This window comes from Pinus tabuliformis, chromosome 1_1 (assembly GCF_031772625.1).
Source record: "Pinus tabuliformis cultivar Carrire ecotype Pingquan chromosome 1_1, CPIR1, whole genome shotgun sequence".
In the NCBI taxonomy this organism is placed as follows: domain Eukaryota; kingdom Viridiplantae; phylum Streptophyta; class Pinopsida; order Pinales; family Pinaceae; genus Pinus; species Pinus tabuliformis.
In genome coordinates, this window is record NC_142297.1 from 745,625,468 (window position 1) to 745,640,675 (window position 15,208).

Sequence of the window (15,208 nt, forward strand, 5' to 3'; positions counted from 1 at the left end):
AATGTTTTTTTACAAAATTTAATGGTAAGAGTTATGTGTCTCCTCCAATTTGAATAAAATAAGACCAAAGTATTTGTGGCAATTTCACTCAACGAAGTTCCATGCAAAACAATAAGTTTAAAGGGGATCACATGTGATAGTAGAGAATAAAACCACTTTTACCAAATACTTGATGATGACTACATGGTATTGGATTCTCCCAACTTTGATATGGACTTGCATTATCTTTTGACTCAAATAAATTTTGGGTGCCATTTCGCTAGATCAATTTTGTTTTATGATTGTTACCTTTTGTCTCACTTCTTAAATATTAAAAAAAAAATTGTATATAAAAACAAAATTTAATGTTCACTAACTTGCATTTAACTTAAAATGATTAGTGCAAAAAAAATGACCATCACGAAATTTTCATTGGAAGAGCGAAGCAAATTTAAATTCCAAACCTATACCCAACCATTATATTACATTTTATATTATGCCTTGAAATAAAATACACACCACTTGGTCAAGATATCATTTGATGTGATCGATCAAGAGATTGTGTTATGTGATGAACTTCTTATGTACAATTTTCCTACATATGACATGGTCACCCAACTATAATTTCCCCCAACCCCTCTACATTTTGCGTGTTATTTAGCTAGATAAATGTTGTTTTAGGATGGTTAACTTTTGTCTCACCTCTTAATTATTATAAAAAGACTATATATAACAACAAACTTTAATTTTCACTAACTTGCACTTAAATTAAAATGATTTTGAGAAGAAAATATTACCATCACCAAATTTTCAATGGACAAGCAAAGAAAATTTGAAATTCTAAACATATGCCCATCCATTTTATTCCTTATATTATATTTCATGTTATACCTCGAAATAAGACATGCACCAACTTGTTAAGAGATCATTAGATGTGTTGAATCAAGAGTTTGTGTAATGTGATGAGCTTCTTATGTACAATTTTCCCACATATGACATGGTCACCCCTCATAAGATTTAAACCCTAATGATGGTGTGATGTGATGGACCTCTTTTCTAAAGTTTTCCAAAATATGACATGGTAAACTCTGATAAGATTTCAACTCTAATGTCATTTTGACAAGGGTTGAGATCAACCTTTGAATTCTATGTTTCAATGAATGCTTTTGGTTTTTTAAATGTTTTTTACCATGAATGTAAATTTCAAAATGACAAAATTGACACGTTAAAAAATTTGGCTCTTAAATTTGATATCAAATAATTTGAGTTAATTATCATAATTTATGGGTTGGAAGAAAAGGAAGCCCAATAGTTACCAATATTGTAGAAGCTGTATCCAAAATTACTTGCAAATTTGTTTGTACAAGTACGTTATCTAATGGTAATGCTTTGCACTTTTATTAAGAATTATTTCTTATATAAATAGTTCCACAGTGGGCTAATGGTCACTATCGTAAATATGAGGATTTGCATTCTCATTAATTATTCCATATTTGTGATTGATTCTCTTCTTTTAGTGGATACATTTACTTGCTTCTAGAGATGAGTGTTGGGAAAACTATAACAAAGAAGGATAATTTTCATCCCAATTCCACTATCAAATCTATTTTTTATTGTTGTGATTCCTCATCGTTCTTTTATTTTTGCATGTATATGCTACAAATTTGTATCTTTCTAAATAATCATGTCATAATTTAATAAGATTTATATGTTATGACACTAAAAATAATACAGGCTATTCGTAATCATCATTTTTAACCATAATCAACCAAAATTAACCATAGCAAACCATGGTTAACATGGTCCACCATGATAAACATCACAATATTAAATAAGAAATAGGAAATGTGGTAATATAACCTAACCCTTAAGTGTAACGTACCTCCTGAGCCTATCTGGGAAAACAACCACTAGGCTCCATAAGTTTAAATCTTTTCTTCATTTACCGTGAAGGTTCACCTCATAGCACAAATATTATGTTTCTTTTATTACATGTCCATTTATTAGTTCTGCAACTATACTTATCTTCAAAACAACATAAGTAAGGAATCCATAGTACTACATACTCTTATAGTTTTTGCGGGGTCCATGATGGGACATTTAGATTCCTTATACCACTTAATATTAGATCTATCACAAGTTGTAGAAAGGGAGAATGCAACCCATACAATTATTCTCTATGGAATCATTAACAATATCTTGCATCTAGCATGAATCATAATTATCGTACTACATGCATAGTCAAAGATGTTAATGTCATAACTCCTAAGCAACATGACAAATAACTAATCCAGTCTTTGTTTCACATGCATAACTTGCTAGTCTAGTTTCCTTCGATGAATTCCTTATGACAGACATGGCATGGATGACCTAAACCATAATTAGATGCATTATCACCTAAATTGTTCCGCATGCACCATGGTATTATGCCAATTTAAAACATAGATGCTATCTAGTATTAAATTCAATAGTTATTCCAACCATGACCATCTCAAAGAGAAGTCTTAGTGAAATCATTATGATAAATATACACTGCCATTATCATTACCTATAGTATAAACAAATCATACTGAAATATATATATGGCACAGCCAGACTTAGCAGATGCACCCATTTATAAGCATAGTCAATGTTAAACCTTAAGATATTTCATGTCAAGCAATATATCAAAATATACATTTATGTTCTTCCTCATGCATAAGGTTTACATAAGTTGAAAAAATGACAACATGAACATTTATTTCATCCATACTCATATGTCATGTTCCTTTACTACATCTTGGACTACTTCCACCTATGCATGCATCTAAAATAATCTCACAAATTTCAATTAACACAGGTAATCTACTCATGTATAATGAAGAAACTCATGCAAATAATTCCATAAGCTAAATGAATTTGAAATGGATAGGAAAGAAGCATCATACAGAACATTTTGCACAAATGAATCCTACTAAAACGTCACTTGGAGAGCGGAGCACCATCGCCCAACCATGAATCACCTTTGATTCCCCCCCGAGTTGAGGTTCTTTCCATGGATCAACTGCCTCCAATTGATCTATGCCATGGGTATTTAATACCCTCTTTCATGATATAGTTTCCATTAGTGGTGTCCCACTTTTATAGATTTATTTCCATTTGCGTAGGTCTTTCTCCGGAAAATCTTTCCTTTATCTCCCACGAGGCGTTTCCTCATAAAATCTTGCCTTTATCTCCCACAAGGCTTTTATTTTTTTTCCTTGATGGATATTTATCTCCAATCCATCTAATCTTATCTAGAATCTTATCATAAAAGATTTATCCCTATCCCATTCCTCAAAGGGATTTGGCAAGAATCTCATCTCTTGGTGTCTCGCTTTTCCAAGTGATTTATTTATTAATTTATTTAATAATATATTTGCTTTCCATATTTCATATCACACCTGCATTTTCTTAGCTTAGGTTACAATAATCTAACACACAAGGGAAGGGTGTTACATATTACCCCCCTTAGATTTTACACTGTCCTCGGTGTATCCCTCCATCAAGTCCTCATTCATAGGGAGTTGGCTTCTAAATCCATCACTTTCATGGCCTTTCCATTTGATGTAAATCTTCCGATGTATATTGGTTACAAGGAGTGCTCCTAGCACACCTCCTTCCATAGCTACGTGTAACATTGTTTTCAACATTTTGTAAGAAAATTTAGATGCAGAAATGCAACTAGGTTTACCATGATCAATATCATAATTTGTTACTCAATACTACTAAAACAGCTATGGCTTATATTTCCCATTATTCATTTTATTTGAAGAATGCATGTTCTCCCCCTGCATTCTTCCAAGCCTTTGTGTTCTTGCCAAACACTTGCTTCATACAGGTTCTTTGCATACAACAAGTCAACTAGCATATGCATAAAACATTATAACATGTTAGCTCACATATCATTATAACCACATAAATTCATCATAATCATATGTATGCCATATTGCAATTAAACCATTGCTACTTACCCTTGAACCACTTCTTAATTATTTTTGCTGTGCAACTTCCAGGCCGGTTGCCTTGCTACACACCCACCTAGTGTCTTCATGCATACCTGCACATAAGGTGCATTACACATATAGCTATACATATCATGTTTTACTCATACCATGCATATATCCATATTGGTACCATATGTACTGCTTGTACATAGTACTATCTGTACCACTACACATCATACCATGTCCATAGCATCACCTGCACGACATACACTTATCCACATGTTTTTATTCATGTTAGCAGTATTCCAAACATTCCTTTATCTATTTCTGGTAAGTAGAACAATTCTGTTAAGTTCCTTGCTAAGGACTTTCATGAACCTGTTCCATTTCTATAACAGTCATCATGCACCTACAATAGTATCATAATAGTCATCATGCATACTATAACTCAATCATACCCATAAATTTTAGTTTTGGGATTTAATCTATCACCTATACCAGGTTTTAACGACAATGAAATATGTCATAAAGTGGACTATGATACTCTGTCTATCATAGATATTTGAGGTCTCATGCTTATCAGAACAAATCTGGCGAGTTCATAATATTTATTCCTTACTTAAATAATCATGTCATATGATTTCCTTCTTTCAACACCTTGTTGGTTCATGTAGGTCAAAACAGTATGCACCTGCATACAACTCCCAAATATGAGTTATAAATGAAAACTTATACCATTCACATGTTCACCTTCTTAAGACCAAAATATTGGTTATCATTTCTTATGTTATTTTTTAATTTAATGCTAACATTAAATTTTTAGATCATTATGAGTGTTGATTCTGCAGATAAAATATCTTTTCTTTACCCAATTCATTCTTACTAATTCAAAGGCATTTCCCGAAGAAGCATCAAGACTTGCTTCTAGTTTTCCATTTTGTATGTACAATGGATGTGCTTTTGAAGTCAGTCTATTGACCTCCTTATCATATATGTATGTATGTATACAATAGGTTGTATCGTTTTTCACACCTACCTGACAATCTCATTTCTTAGTTAGATTAACATGTTCTTTATGACTCTTACTTTACTCAACGAGAATTCTATAGATTCCAACCTATGCATGTTGAACTAACTATACATAATTCTTCATTAAGTTGATCATTTTCTTATTAAAATGATTCATTTTTTGGCAACCATACAACTTTAAAATTTTAAATATATTAGGTTGGTCATATCATCAAATCTATCAACCACATATTGCTTACTGAACTAATTGGTTTTGATTTTATTTCAATAAAGTTTTCTAGGGAGTCTCTCTTCCCCATACTATAACTATCCAACAACTTGTATGTTTATCATTTGTGTAATGATTAGTTTCCGTTTTTCTCATATATTCATTTAATGATTGTTAAGACATCATAGTTTAATCTTGGATTTCTTATCCAAAACCAATTACACCCTAGATTTCAGGGTAACTTCTTCTTTGATTTTATCATAGTTTAGTTGTGAGAATTTGTGATTCTTTCACATATTAAGGCACATCCATGCAACTCATTGCATCCCATAATGTGTCCTACATGCAAGTCACACTTGCCAATGTACAATTCATATTCTTCTACTGTATGCATTATTTTCCAACCAAATTAATATTGTCTTAATATGATGACTATTCTTTCCCATGACTGTCAATTATTTAATTATCCTGTTATAAGCCTCTATTTTCAATCATGTCATTGTATCCACATAAGAGTGTTTATCCATAGTGTAAATTTTAAAATTTTTACCAATTATAATAACTTTTTAATAGCAATAGCAATGTTATTTTCCCACTTTAGCACAGCTTTATGTAACATACCGAAGTAATTTCTAGCATCCATATACTAGATATGCTACCCCCAAGAGCATCATCTTATAACCAATATAAAATCATAGCCAATTTGTGGATTGGTCCATATGATGGCAACATTAGGTTAAACAATACCTATGTCTATCATGACTTCATCACATATCATCTTCATTTTCAATATCAAAGAAAAAATATTATTCAGCTAATCTCGAACCCATTCTAATAGCCATATGCCACATAGCGTAGAAACAATTATTCATGCCATATGTGTATACTATAACCATACTTGAACAAAATATAACATCATCAATTTTAAGCCACTTGTTCATTATGATGTATAGCATGCAATAACAACTTAGTTATAAGATTTTTTCATATAATTGTAGGAATTTGATACCTACCATATTTTTTCCAAGGTGTCTTAAATCTATGGTTTTAGACATGAGATAATTCTCATAACTTGATCATCCACTCCCTTGTTGCTTATCATAAGAATATATATATATATATATATATATCATGCACTTCCTTCTTGCTTATCATAAGAATATATATATATATATGCACACAAAGGTTAAGGTAGAACTTTCAAGCAACTCGAGAATGTTCATATCAATATAAAAGTATTCATGCATATTTTCTTCTTAATGATATCTTCTGCTTAATGTTCTTATTCAGCCACCCACAATATTTTCACTCAGACATACTCTGGAACTTATAGTTAAAAATATAGGTGAGATTTTATTATAACATTGTACTGTGAAGATTTATTTGAAGCCCTCTAAAGTGTATCAATCACTACTACATGTAGGGGGGTTTTAAGACAATATTTGAGTCAATTGTATTAACTTGAGACAAAAAGAAACTCAAATATTGTCTTAAATATTGTCTCTAAGCGGGTGTCTCAAAATATAATGTCTGAAAAATTTGTCTCTATAAAGACAATATCGAACACATATTATTATTGTCTCTATAAAGACAATTTTATTTGTCTCTCTAGAGACAATTTCATTTGTGTCTCTTTAGAGACAATTAAATTTTTGTCTTTTTAGAGACAATTCCATAATTCAAACTATTGTCTCTCTAGAGACAATATAAAAAAATATTTAAAAAAAATAAATGTCCATAATTCAAACTATTGTCTCTCTAGAGACAATATAAAAAATTATTTAAAAAAAAATAAATGTCCATAATTCAAACTATTGTCTCTCTAGAGACAATATAAAAAATTATTTAAAAAAAAATAAATGTCCATAATTCAAACTATTGTCTCTCTAGAGACAATATAAAAAATTATTTAAAAAAAATAAATAAAATCATTTTGAATGTCTGCTGGCCCGTATCGTTCTCACCTGGAACAGATTCGTAAGATAATAAGCAGGAATCTTCCACACAATACATACATATAATTTCAGTTCCCCATTAATGATCTTTAAAGGGGAAGTATAAAACAAGGGTGAGAATATTTGCAAATCTATTCCAAACATTAAAATTCAGGCTAGAGTTGGGACTTACATTTATAATACATTTTTGCAATTTCCAAGACACTAGAATAACCAAAACTCACAATCTGTCTAAATTTATAATATGCCCCAGCTCTACAGGAATTGTTCCCGTGATATTGCTGGAGGACAGATTTCTGTAAAAGCAGCAACGTTATCCATTATTCACATTGAATATGCTTAATGCAATTCAACAGCTCATTATGTTATAGGTCAATTTAGAATATGGCCGAGGATTACTTACAGATAAGTTAGCCTGTTAAGTTTTTGAAATTCCAAAGGAATAGTTCCATTCAAACAGTTGCCATGCACATTGCTACAGGACAAAGGACAATGAAGGCACAACGTTAATACTGTTAGCCAATGGGAAATTATGCTCCACAAATTCATCACTTGGCTTGAAGATTATATCACTTACAAGAAAATGAGAGCAACACATGAACTAATATTCTCTGGGATCGGACCTTCAAGTTGATTTCTAGCAAGATTTCTGTCTAAAAAAATACAACCTTGGAATGTTAAATACTTACAACAAGAATCCAAAAGATATCACAGATTAATGTTTAGTGTATGGGAGGTTTCAAGATATTTCTATCATTTTTATCCCCACTTTCTAGAAAAAGGTTTGGACACAAACTTACAATTCGAACAGCTGTTCCAAATTCCCCAGCTTAGGTGGAATTTGCCCAGTGATTGTCATTTAGCTGCTCGCATATGCATACAATCGTTGACTATCAAAGAGCTATTTCTTATCATGCACGTCCAGTTTCCATTTCTTACATATCAATCATCACAAAATATGTGATTGGAATCTCTTACAGGTATCCCAGCTTTGTCATGTTCCCCAATTTTGGTGGAATAGATCCCATGAGATTATTACTGTGTAAATATCTGAGTAGTGCAAAAGAAAGAACAAGAGAATCAACTTCTTGAAAATTGAACATAAAGGAAACTTAATGTCAAAAAGTAATGGAATTTCACAAACCTAGATGGGAACAATTCGAGCATTAACTATGCAAGCAACTCACAGTTTATCAGTGTAAGTCAAGTTGCCTAGAATCGGAGGAATTGTTCCAGTAAGATGATTATCACTCAAATTCCTGTAATAAATATTAAATGTATCAGTACACTAAAGCTTACACCATAATTACATAATCAAGTTTTTGCCAAAGGTCACAAAACATTTATCAATGAATGAAGGAATATTGATTGATTCTGCATAAGAAATATATTGACAATATCCAAAATCGTTATGGATTCTTATTGATCTAGGCTTCCATGCAATTAAATGTAAGAGATTATACTTTAATCTGATTACAGGAAAATTTTGGACAAGTTGAGATCCAGAAAAAACTGTACTCACAGAACAGTAAGAGCCAGCATGAGACCAATTACTTCAGGTATCCTTCTGGTCAGCTTGTTTCCTTGTAACGACCTAGGATAACCACTTTAAAATTAGGGTAGGACAACTAAAGCAACCAAATTAATGATGTCGGTTGAATAGTGCATACCCTGCAATGAATTGCATTACTTAGACAACCTGCATAATCTCATATCCCTGCCTATTCAACACAAAATTCCTGATACTAGAACACAGTTCAGTCCTGGAAATATCTCCACTTACAGAGTAGCCACTTATAGAAACCCAATATTGAAGGGGATCTCTCCGGTAAGTTGATTGTATGATAAGTCCCTGATAAGAATACCAGCCCCAATTCAGTAAGTAATTGAGATCACGAGTCTTGCATCAAACCATACATTTACACCCGTTTGTTCATTTAAAATCCAGTTAGGAAAATCAGAAAACATACAAAACTGCATAGCTTGTACAGTTGCCAATATTCTCAGGAATGGTCCCTGACAGGTTGTTGCCTCGCACATCACTGCATAACAGAGATCAAAGTAGTTGATTAGAAACATTTAAGCTACCACGAAGAATCCTTTAGGTAAAATTTGTTAATGCATTGAAAACGCTGCATCGAGATACATAAATTTAAAGATAAATGCTCTGTGACCGCGAGTTTTGATAGGTTTCATATGCAGAATTAATTCGAAGAAAGAAAGCTTTAAAAAATTCTGCATCTACTCCACAAGACAGAAGTATTGTGACTTACAAGAACCACAATCCTGTCAATTGACACATGTCAGGGGAAAGAGTCCCAACTAAGAAGTTGTTGCGCAGCCCCCTGGAAACGATAACAATATGCCCATTTCAAAAAGAATGGGCGCCAAATTTAGTTTGCAAACCTAAGAACAGTACTATTAACACAAATGCTTCTTCCAAACCTTAACAGGAAAATAAAAACAAATTTTGCTTAGTGAGAGAACGATAAGCCCAGGAAAACTCATAAAGAACCCAGACTCTTACAAATATTGCAAAACTTCATTCCAATAGATAAGCCTGGGGATCTCCCCACTTAATTGATTGTCTGCAAAATCCCTAAAAAATGCAAAAGCATTGTTAAATGATACTCCTCCAGAATCCAGAGTTTACACATCCTATGCACTTCTTTGACAAGTAAAGGGCAGCAAAGAGAGTAGAATCCAAAATAGTATTCCCAACCTACATTTTCTTCAAGTTTGGAATCTGAGACAACGTTGAAGGTATAGGCCCCATTAACTGGTTATTCTTCACAATCCTGTAAATTTGATCAATGTGTCAGAAGGAGCTTTCACTCCCTTCTAAGACAGGGCAAAATACAAAAACATCTACAAATTAAGCTAAATTCTTTACAATAGCGAGCAAGTGCAGAATGTTAGGATACTTACAGTTGTTCTAGTTGTTTCAACTTCGATATTGAAAAGGGAATGTCTCCATATAAATAATTTAAAGAGACATCTCTGCAGCAACATTGAAGATCAAATCAAGTCAGCGGTTTCTACGAAATATAAACCATGAGAATGATGACTTGTAGATTTGACTAGAGGGACGTTTAGACGCACACAACAGCTTGGTTTGGCATCAGATATCTTCTCAAAAGACAGTTGTTTTCAGCATAATACTTAACAATTATCTATAGTAAAGTAATATATGCATCTTGAACCAGACTACGAGTGTTGCATATGGTGAGATCTGCTTTAACCAACTTGTAGTTGAACAGTCATTTTTGTTTGGATAGATAAACGCTTGAAAAGAGACTTTCCTAGATAGGTGGGGTGAACATTTCTTTAAAGGGATTTTCAAGGGTTTTTCATGAGCCATTCTGTATGGAGATGACCTGATTTAACCACTGTAGTCTTGCAAGATTAGAGAGAGTAACTCACAAGATTTTCAATGCAGAGCAATCTCCAATCTCGTCGGGAATTTGGCCTGAGAGACCATTTCCTTTAAGGTCACTGCATGCAGAACACTGAATCAACTATGAACAACATATATATTATAAAGAGCTGCTAAATATAGTCTGCATTAAGACTATCAGTTTAATTGCAATGAACCCAAAGTGCTTAAAAGTAATATATAGTGAACCTATACAGTGAACTTCTGAATTCACATACATTGACTCTAAGCTTTTTAGATTTCCAATCACTGGGGAAATTTCTCCTCCGAGGTTCAGATGAGAGAGATTCCTGCACAACACAAACCAGAACAAATACAAACATATGAGCTTAAAGTAAGCATATAATCAAAACTCAAATAACGACAGAAGCAGGAAAATGCCAACAGAAGCAGGAAAAGCAAACCAGTATTGATCAAAACAACCAATAACATAGTCTGTCTATAAATTCAAAATTAAATTAAATTAAAATTCAAAATAAAGAGACATAAACGAGTAAAATAGAGTGCTGATAAAAAGGAACCAAAAAAGGGCTCATAGTTGCTCCATTGTCATTGATATTGAGGTTAAAAGGTGTTGCTACTGAGCCCACACTACATACATATCAACACAGGAAAATAGAATTGATAAGTCAAAAGTTCTCTTGGGATCGATCCAAGTTTAAATCCATGTAGGACCCTTTTAAACAAAAAGTTGAAAAGGCACTCCAAAAGCTCAAATGTACAGTGCTCCAATCAACAGGTGTCTACTACACCTGCAGAGGATGACAAAAAACACTACTTTCGTAAAGTCCCAAGAGACTTGATTTCAAGTGAAAATCAAAATCAGTCTGGAAAAATACAGAAATGGGAAAATAATAAAACTAATTATTGACGTACCTTAACCACATTTTGTCATTCAACCTTACCTGACTGAGCTATAAAGTTGGGTCAACATTTCATCCTTGGCTTTCTCAACTTGGCAAAGCACCATAGCCTGCAAATCATCAAATCATCAATTCAAGTATCATGGACTGAATAAACACTGAGATTATGTATGGTTGTATTGTGCGCTCATCCACATGGATGTCTTACTTTGGGAACATTTGTAGCAAGACTATTCAGAACAGCGTCCACATAAACACGGACTTCTTGAGCCATCATTCTGAGCTCCTCCTCCGGATCTACAGGCCTTCTTACCATGGTTTCTTGGATTATAAACAAGAAAATCAAAATGAGGTTGAATATTAAGTTGGGAAATAATTTTTCTATTCTCATCGTTGTATATGATCATGGTCTCCTAGGATAAAATGTGCATTGATTCTTAAATTATTTAATAGCGAACATTTTGATTATGTACATTTGCAACTTACGATGGAACTTTATGTGCTTCATTGCCTATATGCAAGTGTTTCAATACAAGCTATAGTTTTTCATGATTATACTTTGGGTTACATAAAGTAGTCTTGGCCTCTGGCCAGCTAAATATTGCCTACCCTCTACCTTATATCTATTTAAGTTTTAACAGTGGAAATAGTTTGTCTTGAAGATCAAAGAAAACTCAAAGGATGTTAGTCCTAGCTGAAAGAAAATACTAGCAATCTATTTTCATTTTCTGCTAGATAGTTCTCTACCAGAGAAACCAAATTTTTTGGTTACTTGTAATTATTCATAAGTTGAACGATTGTCCAGCAGCACAATGCCTACTTATCTGCAATATAATTATCCAATAGAAAATAATGTGACTAGCATGCATTTGAATGCAGTTTACTAATTTTTTAACCTTAAACAGACATGTGAGTACTCGATAGTAAATCAAGACAATTCCATATAACATAATGTAATTCAGTTAATGAAGGCTTCTCACCAGATCATGCCAAAAAATGAGTGATTTTTTGTCTCCTTTTGTTTCATTAATAGGTGATGACAATGAAGCATTTTTGTGCTCTATCTACTCTATACACATGGCATGTGATGATTTCAGATTGAATGAGGTGGCAGAGTATTCTAAGGCAGGGATCAACCAATTTGGGGCTACTGTAGATATTCAAGAAGTAAATTTGATTATTTCAGAGGTAAATGGCAGAGTAGTCAAATAATAAGAGATTAATAATAACTAGAAGAGCTTTTGAAAGAAAGGAAACAACAATTAAAAATCAGATCCAAATTTAGTGGCATTAATCTAGTTCTTTAAGGCATGAAATCAACAGTTCCAGATTTCAAGAGCATTTGAGATTGCATAAAGTCTAGTGGTTCTTGCATACTATGGTAATCACACTAGTGGTGACTACTGTATACAACCAAAATCGCACTAGCAGTGCCTATTGTATACTATTTTGTTTGAAGTCTGTATTTAGGTCAGAAAGCATTACAACTGGCCCAAAAATGTCAGGGACTGGGTGGGGTAAAAAATACCCGTAGGTCAGTTAAAAAATTGACCATGAACAAAAGTTCAATTACTTGACAACAAATGAATTCCATTTGGCTGACTTGCCACACCAAGGGGTGCTCTTTCATCAAAATCAACCAAAATTTGCACCATAATATTGGCCCTAACAACTAATTCGCACCTCCAAGAGAAGTGAATCCTCGGGGTAGCCTAGCATGGGAACGTCATCATCCTTAAACCACAACCCCATTGGCATGTCTCAACTAGTGCTATCACGAGCACCTACATCATCCCTACCGATAAACAAATGAGATCAACAACAAAAAGAGGTTCCAGCAAAAATAAAATAAACCCTATTTTCTCTTTCTTCCTAGTTCCATATTTCCCTTCACTACCACTGAGCCTCCATTTCCTTGATTTCAATGTAAAAGCCAAATGCAACTGGACAATCATAGCTAAATAAACCTGATCTTAAACAAATCGAGAATAAAACTTTTGCATCCAACAAAATCTCACAAAGAAAACAAGCCTGCAAACCTTAACGAAGCTACCAAAACTTCAGCTAAAGCCAAATCAAAGGCGTTCATAATGCTCTACAAGATATAAACATTATTCTCCAAAATTACCACCAAAACCATAAACCCTCACTAAAAAACCTAGAGCTTGTAAAATTACATTCACAATCAGCTGGACAAAATCATGTCGATCATGAAAAGAAATAAACTTTCACAATACAAGCATAAATTCTTTAAAATTTCTTCTTTGAACAACTTCCAGCAACATTATTTTTTTTTTCAGAACGAAAAAGCATAATTGTATCATATTGAGGCAATATAAAGAGAAACAGATAGTACATCCAAGAGCTTTTGAAAGCTGTAGCAAAGACAGGGCAAAAACCTGGATACCCTATGCATACTGGGAAGCAGTAGGGACTGACACACCAAATACCAAATACAGGATTTACTTAAACAAAATGCCTAGGATATAAAACAGATTGGCAAAGAAGGTCACTGATTTATACAACAAACCTATACAGGGACATATATCAAAATGATAAAAAAAATAGAGCACACCTGTAAATTTTCAGAGCATTAAAACCCAAGGAAAGAGAAATAGAATCAAGCTCCGACAAGGAAGTGGAGGATAATTTTGATTCAAAGAATTATTACCTTGAACTGAGGTAATGGGATTCGATCCCTCTGAAGTCTGTGCGCTATTGGAGTGTGGTAATGGGATTCGATCCCTTCGAAGTCTGCTCAATATTGGAGTGCGCGGAATGCTTTGGAAGAAAGAGATTTGTTCTTGAAACTGAAAAGGTAGAGTAGGACGGGCGGCATAAGACCCCCTCCGCGGAATGTGGCTCTATCTAGAACCTACGCTAAAACTTACGCTAATGTAATTACGTAAGTCTTTAACCATAAAATTCATTGATATTATGTTAAAGTGTGTTCTCATCGGTATGAGTGTCTTCTACATTTATTGCTTCTTTACACCTTGAGTAATATTATTTCTGATATATTTTTTGTTTGTTTGTTTTTCTGGTTGTTGGAGGAGTTTGGTAATACAAATTTTTTAATTTTAAGTTAATAAAAGTTTTATTTTAATGCAAAAATGAGTTTGATATAAATATTTCATTTATAATGCTAGTAATTTTATAAATTTAAAATTATTTTTCTCAAATTTCAAAGTGAATGGTAAAAATACATAGTCTTAAGGGTCAATCTAGTTAGTTGAGTTCCCATTGTTAAAAAATATTTTCTATTAAAAGGTCACTTGTTTAATTATCTTGACGTTATTGGAGTAAGACTTCATGGTCGAGCTTATAGGTTGTGATCCTTTCAAGTAGATTTTCCTGGTACAAATTGATACATATTTTATATGTTTTATAATGTTGATAATATAATTATGTTGGAGTGGAAGAACATGAAAAATTGTCCATGTTCTCTTGATGGTTTCAGTGAACTCATGGTTTTTCTACAAACGACAAATGGATCATGGATTCAAATTTGGCTGCCACAGTTAACCCTGAGATTAGATCAGCTAAATCAATAAATCGAGTTGTCACAGCTAGCCATGAGACAAAGGATTGATACATCAGCTCAATTAATCAAAGTATCAGTGACATTAGGGATTCAGGGCACTAAGCTAGGATTTTGGATAACAAATCCTACTTTATTTTACCAACTCGATACCACCAATGGTTTTTCCGACTCGAGAAGGAATTGAAAACTTAGACTTGGAGTAAATTTTATTAAATCTCAATACCATTTA

At 33.1% G+C, this 15,208-nt stretch overlaps 1 protein-coding gene and 1 long non-coding RNA gene across 2 annotated transcripts; both read right to left on the reverse strand.

Moving 5' to 3' along the window:
• Window positions 1-7,135: 7,135 nt before the first annotated feature.
• On the reverse strand, window positions 7,136-7,986 carry LOC149216141 (uncharacterized). Its single transcript, XR_016250535.1, has 4 exons — window positions 7,937-7,986; window positions 7,714-7,785; window positions 7,540-7,611; window positions 7,136-7,432 (listed from the first exon to the last, which is right to left on the reverse strand). It is a non-coding gene; the product is annotated as an uncharacterized LOC149216141 (long non-coding RNA).
• Window positions 7,987-8,671: 685 nt separating this feature from the next.
• On the reverse strand, window positions 8,672-10,901 carry LOC149216142 (uncharacterized). The gene is made up of 9 exons (XM_089391149.1): window positions 10,791-10,901; window positions 10,560-10,631; window positions 10,065-10,136; window positions 9,863-9,934; window positions 9,664-9,735; window positions 9,410-9,481; window positions 9,107-9,178; window positions 8,920-8,988; window positions 8,672-8,807 (listed from the first exon to the last, which is right to left on the reverse strand). The coding sequence occupies exons 4-8, from the start codon at window positions 9,910-9,912 to the stop codon at window positions 8,931-8,933; spliced, it is 324 nt and encodes a 107-aa protein (XP_089247275.1). The 5' UTR covers window positions 9,913-9,934; window positions 10,065-10,136; window positions 10,560-10,631; window positions 10,791-10,901; the 3' UTR covers window positions 8,672-8,807; window positions 8,920-8,930.
• Window positions 10,902-15,208: the final 4,307 nt, after the last annotated feature.

What these genes read in the sequence shown, in the direction of transcription:
- LOC149216142 (XM_089391149.1), bottom strand. Translation starts at nt 9,912, where the DNA reads ATGGGGCCTATACCTTCAACGTTGTCTCAGATTCCAAACTTGAAGAAA. An exon ending in AATGAAGTTTTGCAATATTT is followed by an intron (nt 9,482 to 9,663) that starts GTAAGAGTCTGG and finishes TATCGTTTCCAG; the next exon opens with GGGGCTGCGCAACAACTTCT. An exon ending in TGTACAAGCTATGCAGTTTT is followed by an intron (nt 8,989 to 9,106) that starts GTATGTTTTCTG and finishes TATTCTTATCAG; the next exon opens with GGACTTATCATACAATCAAC.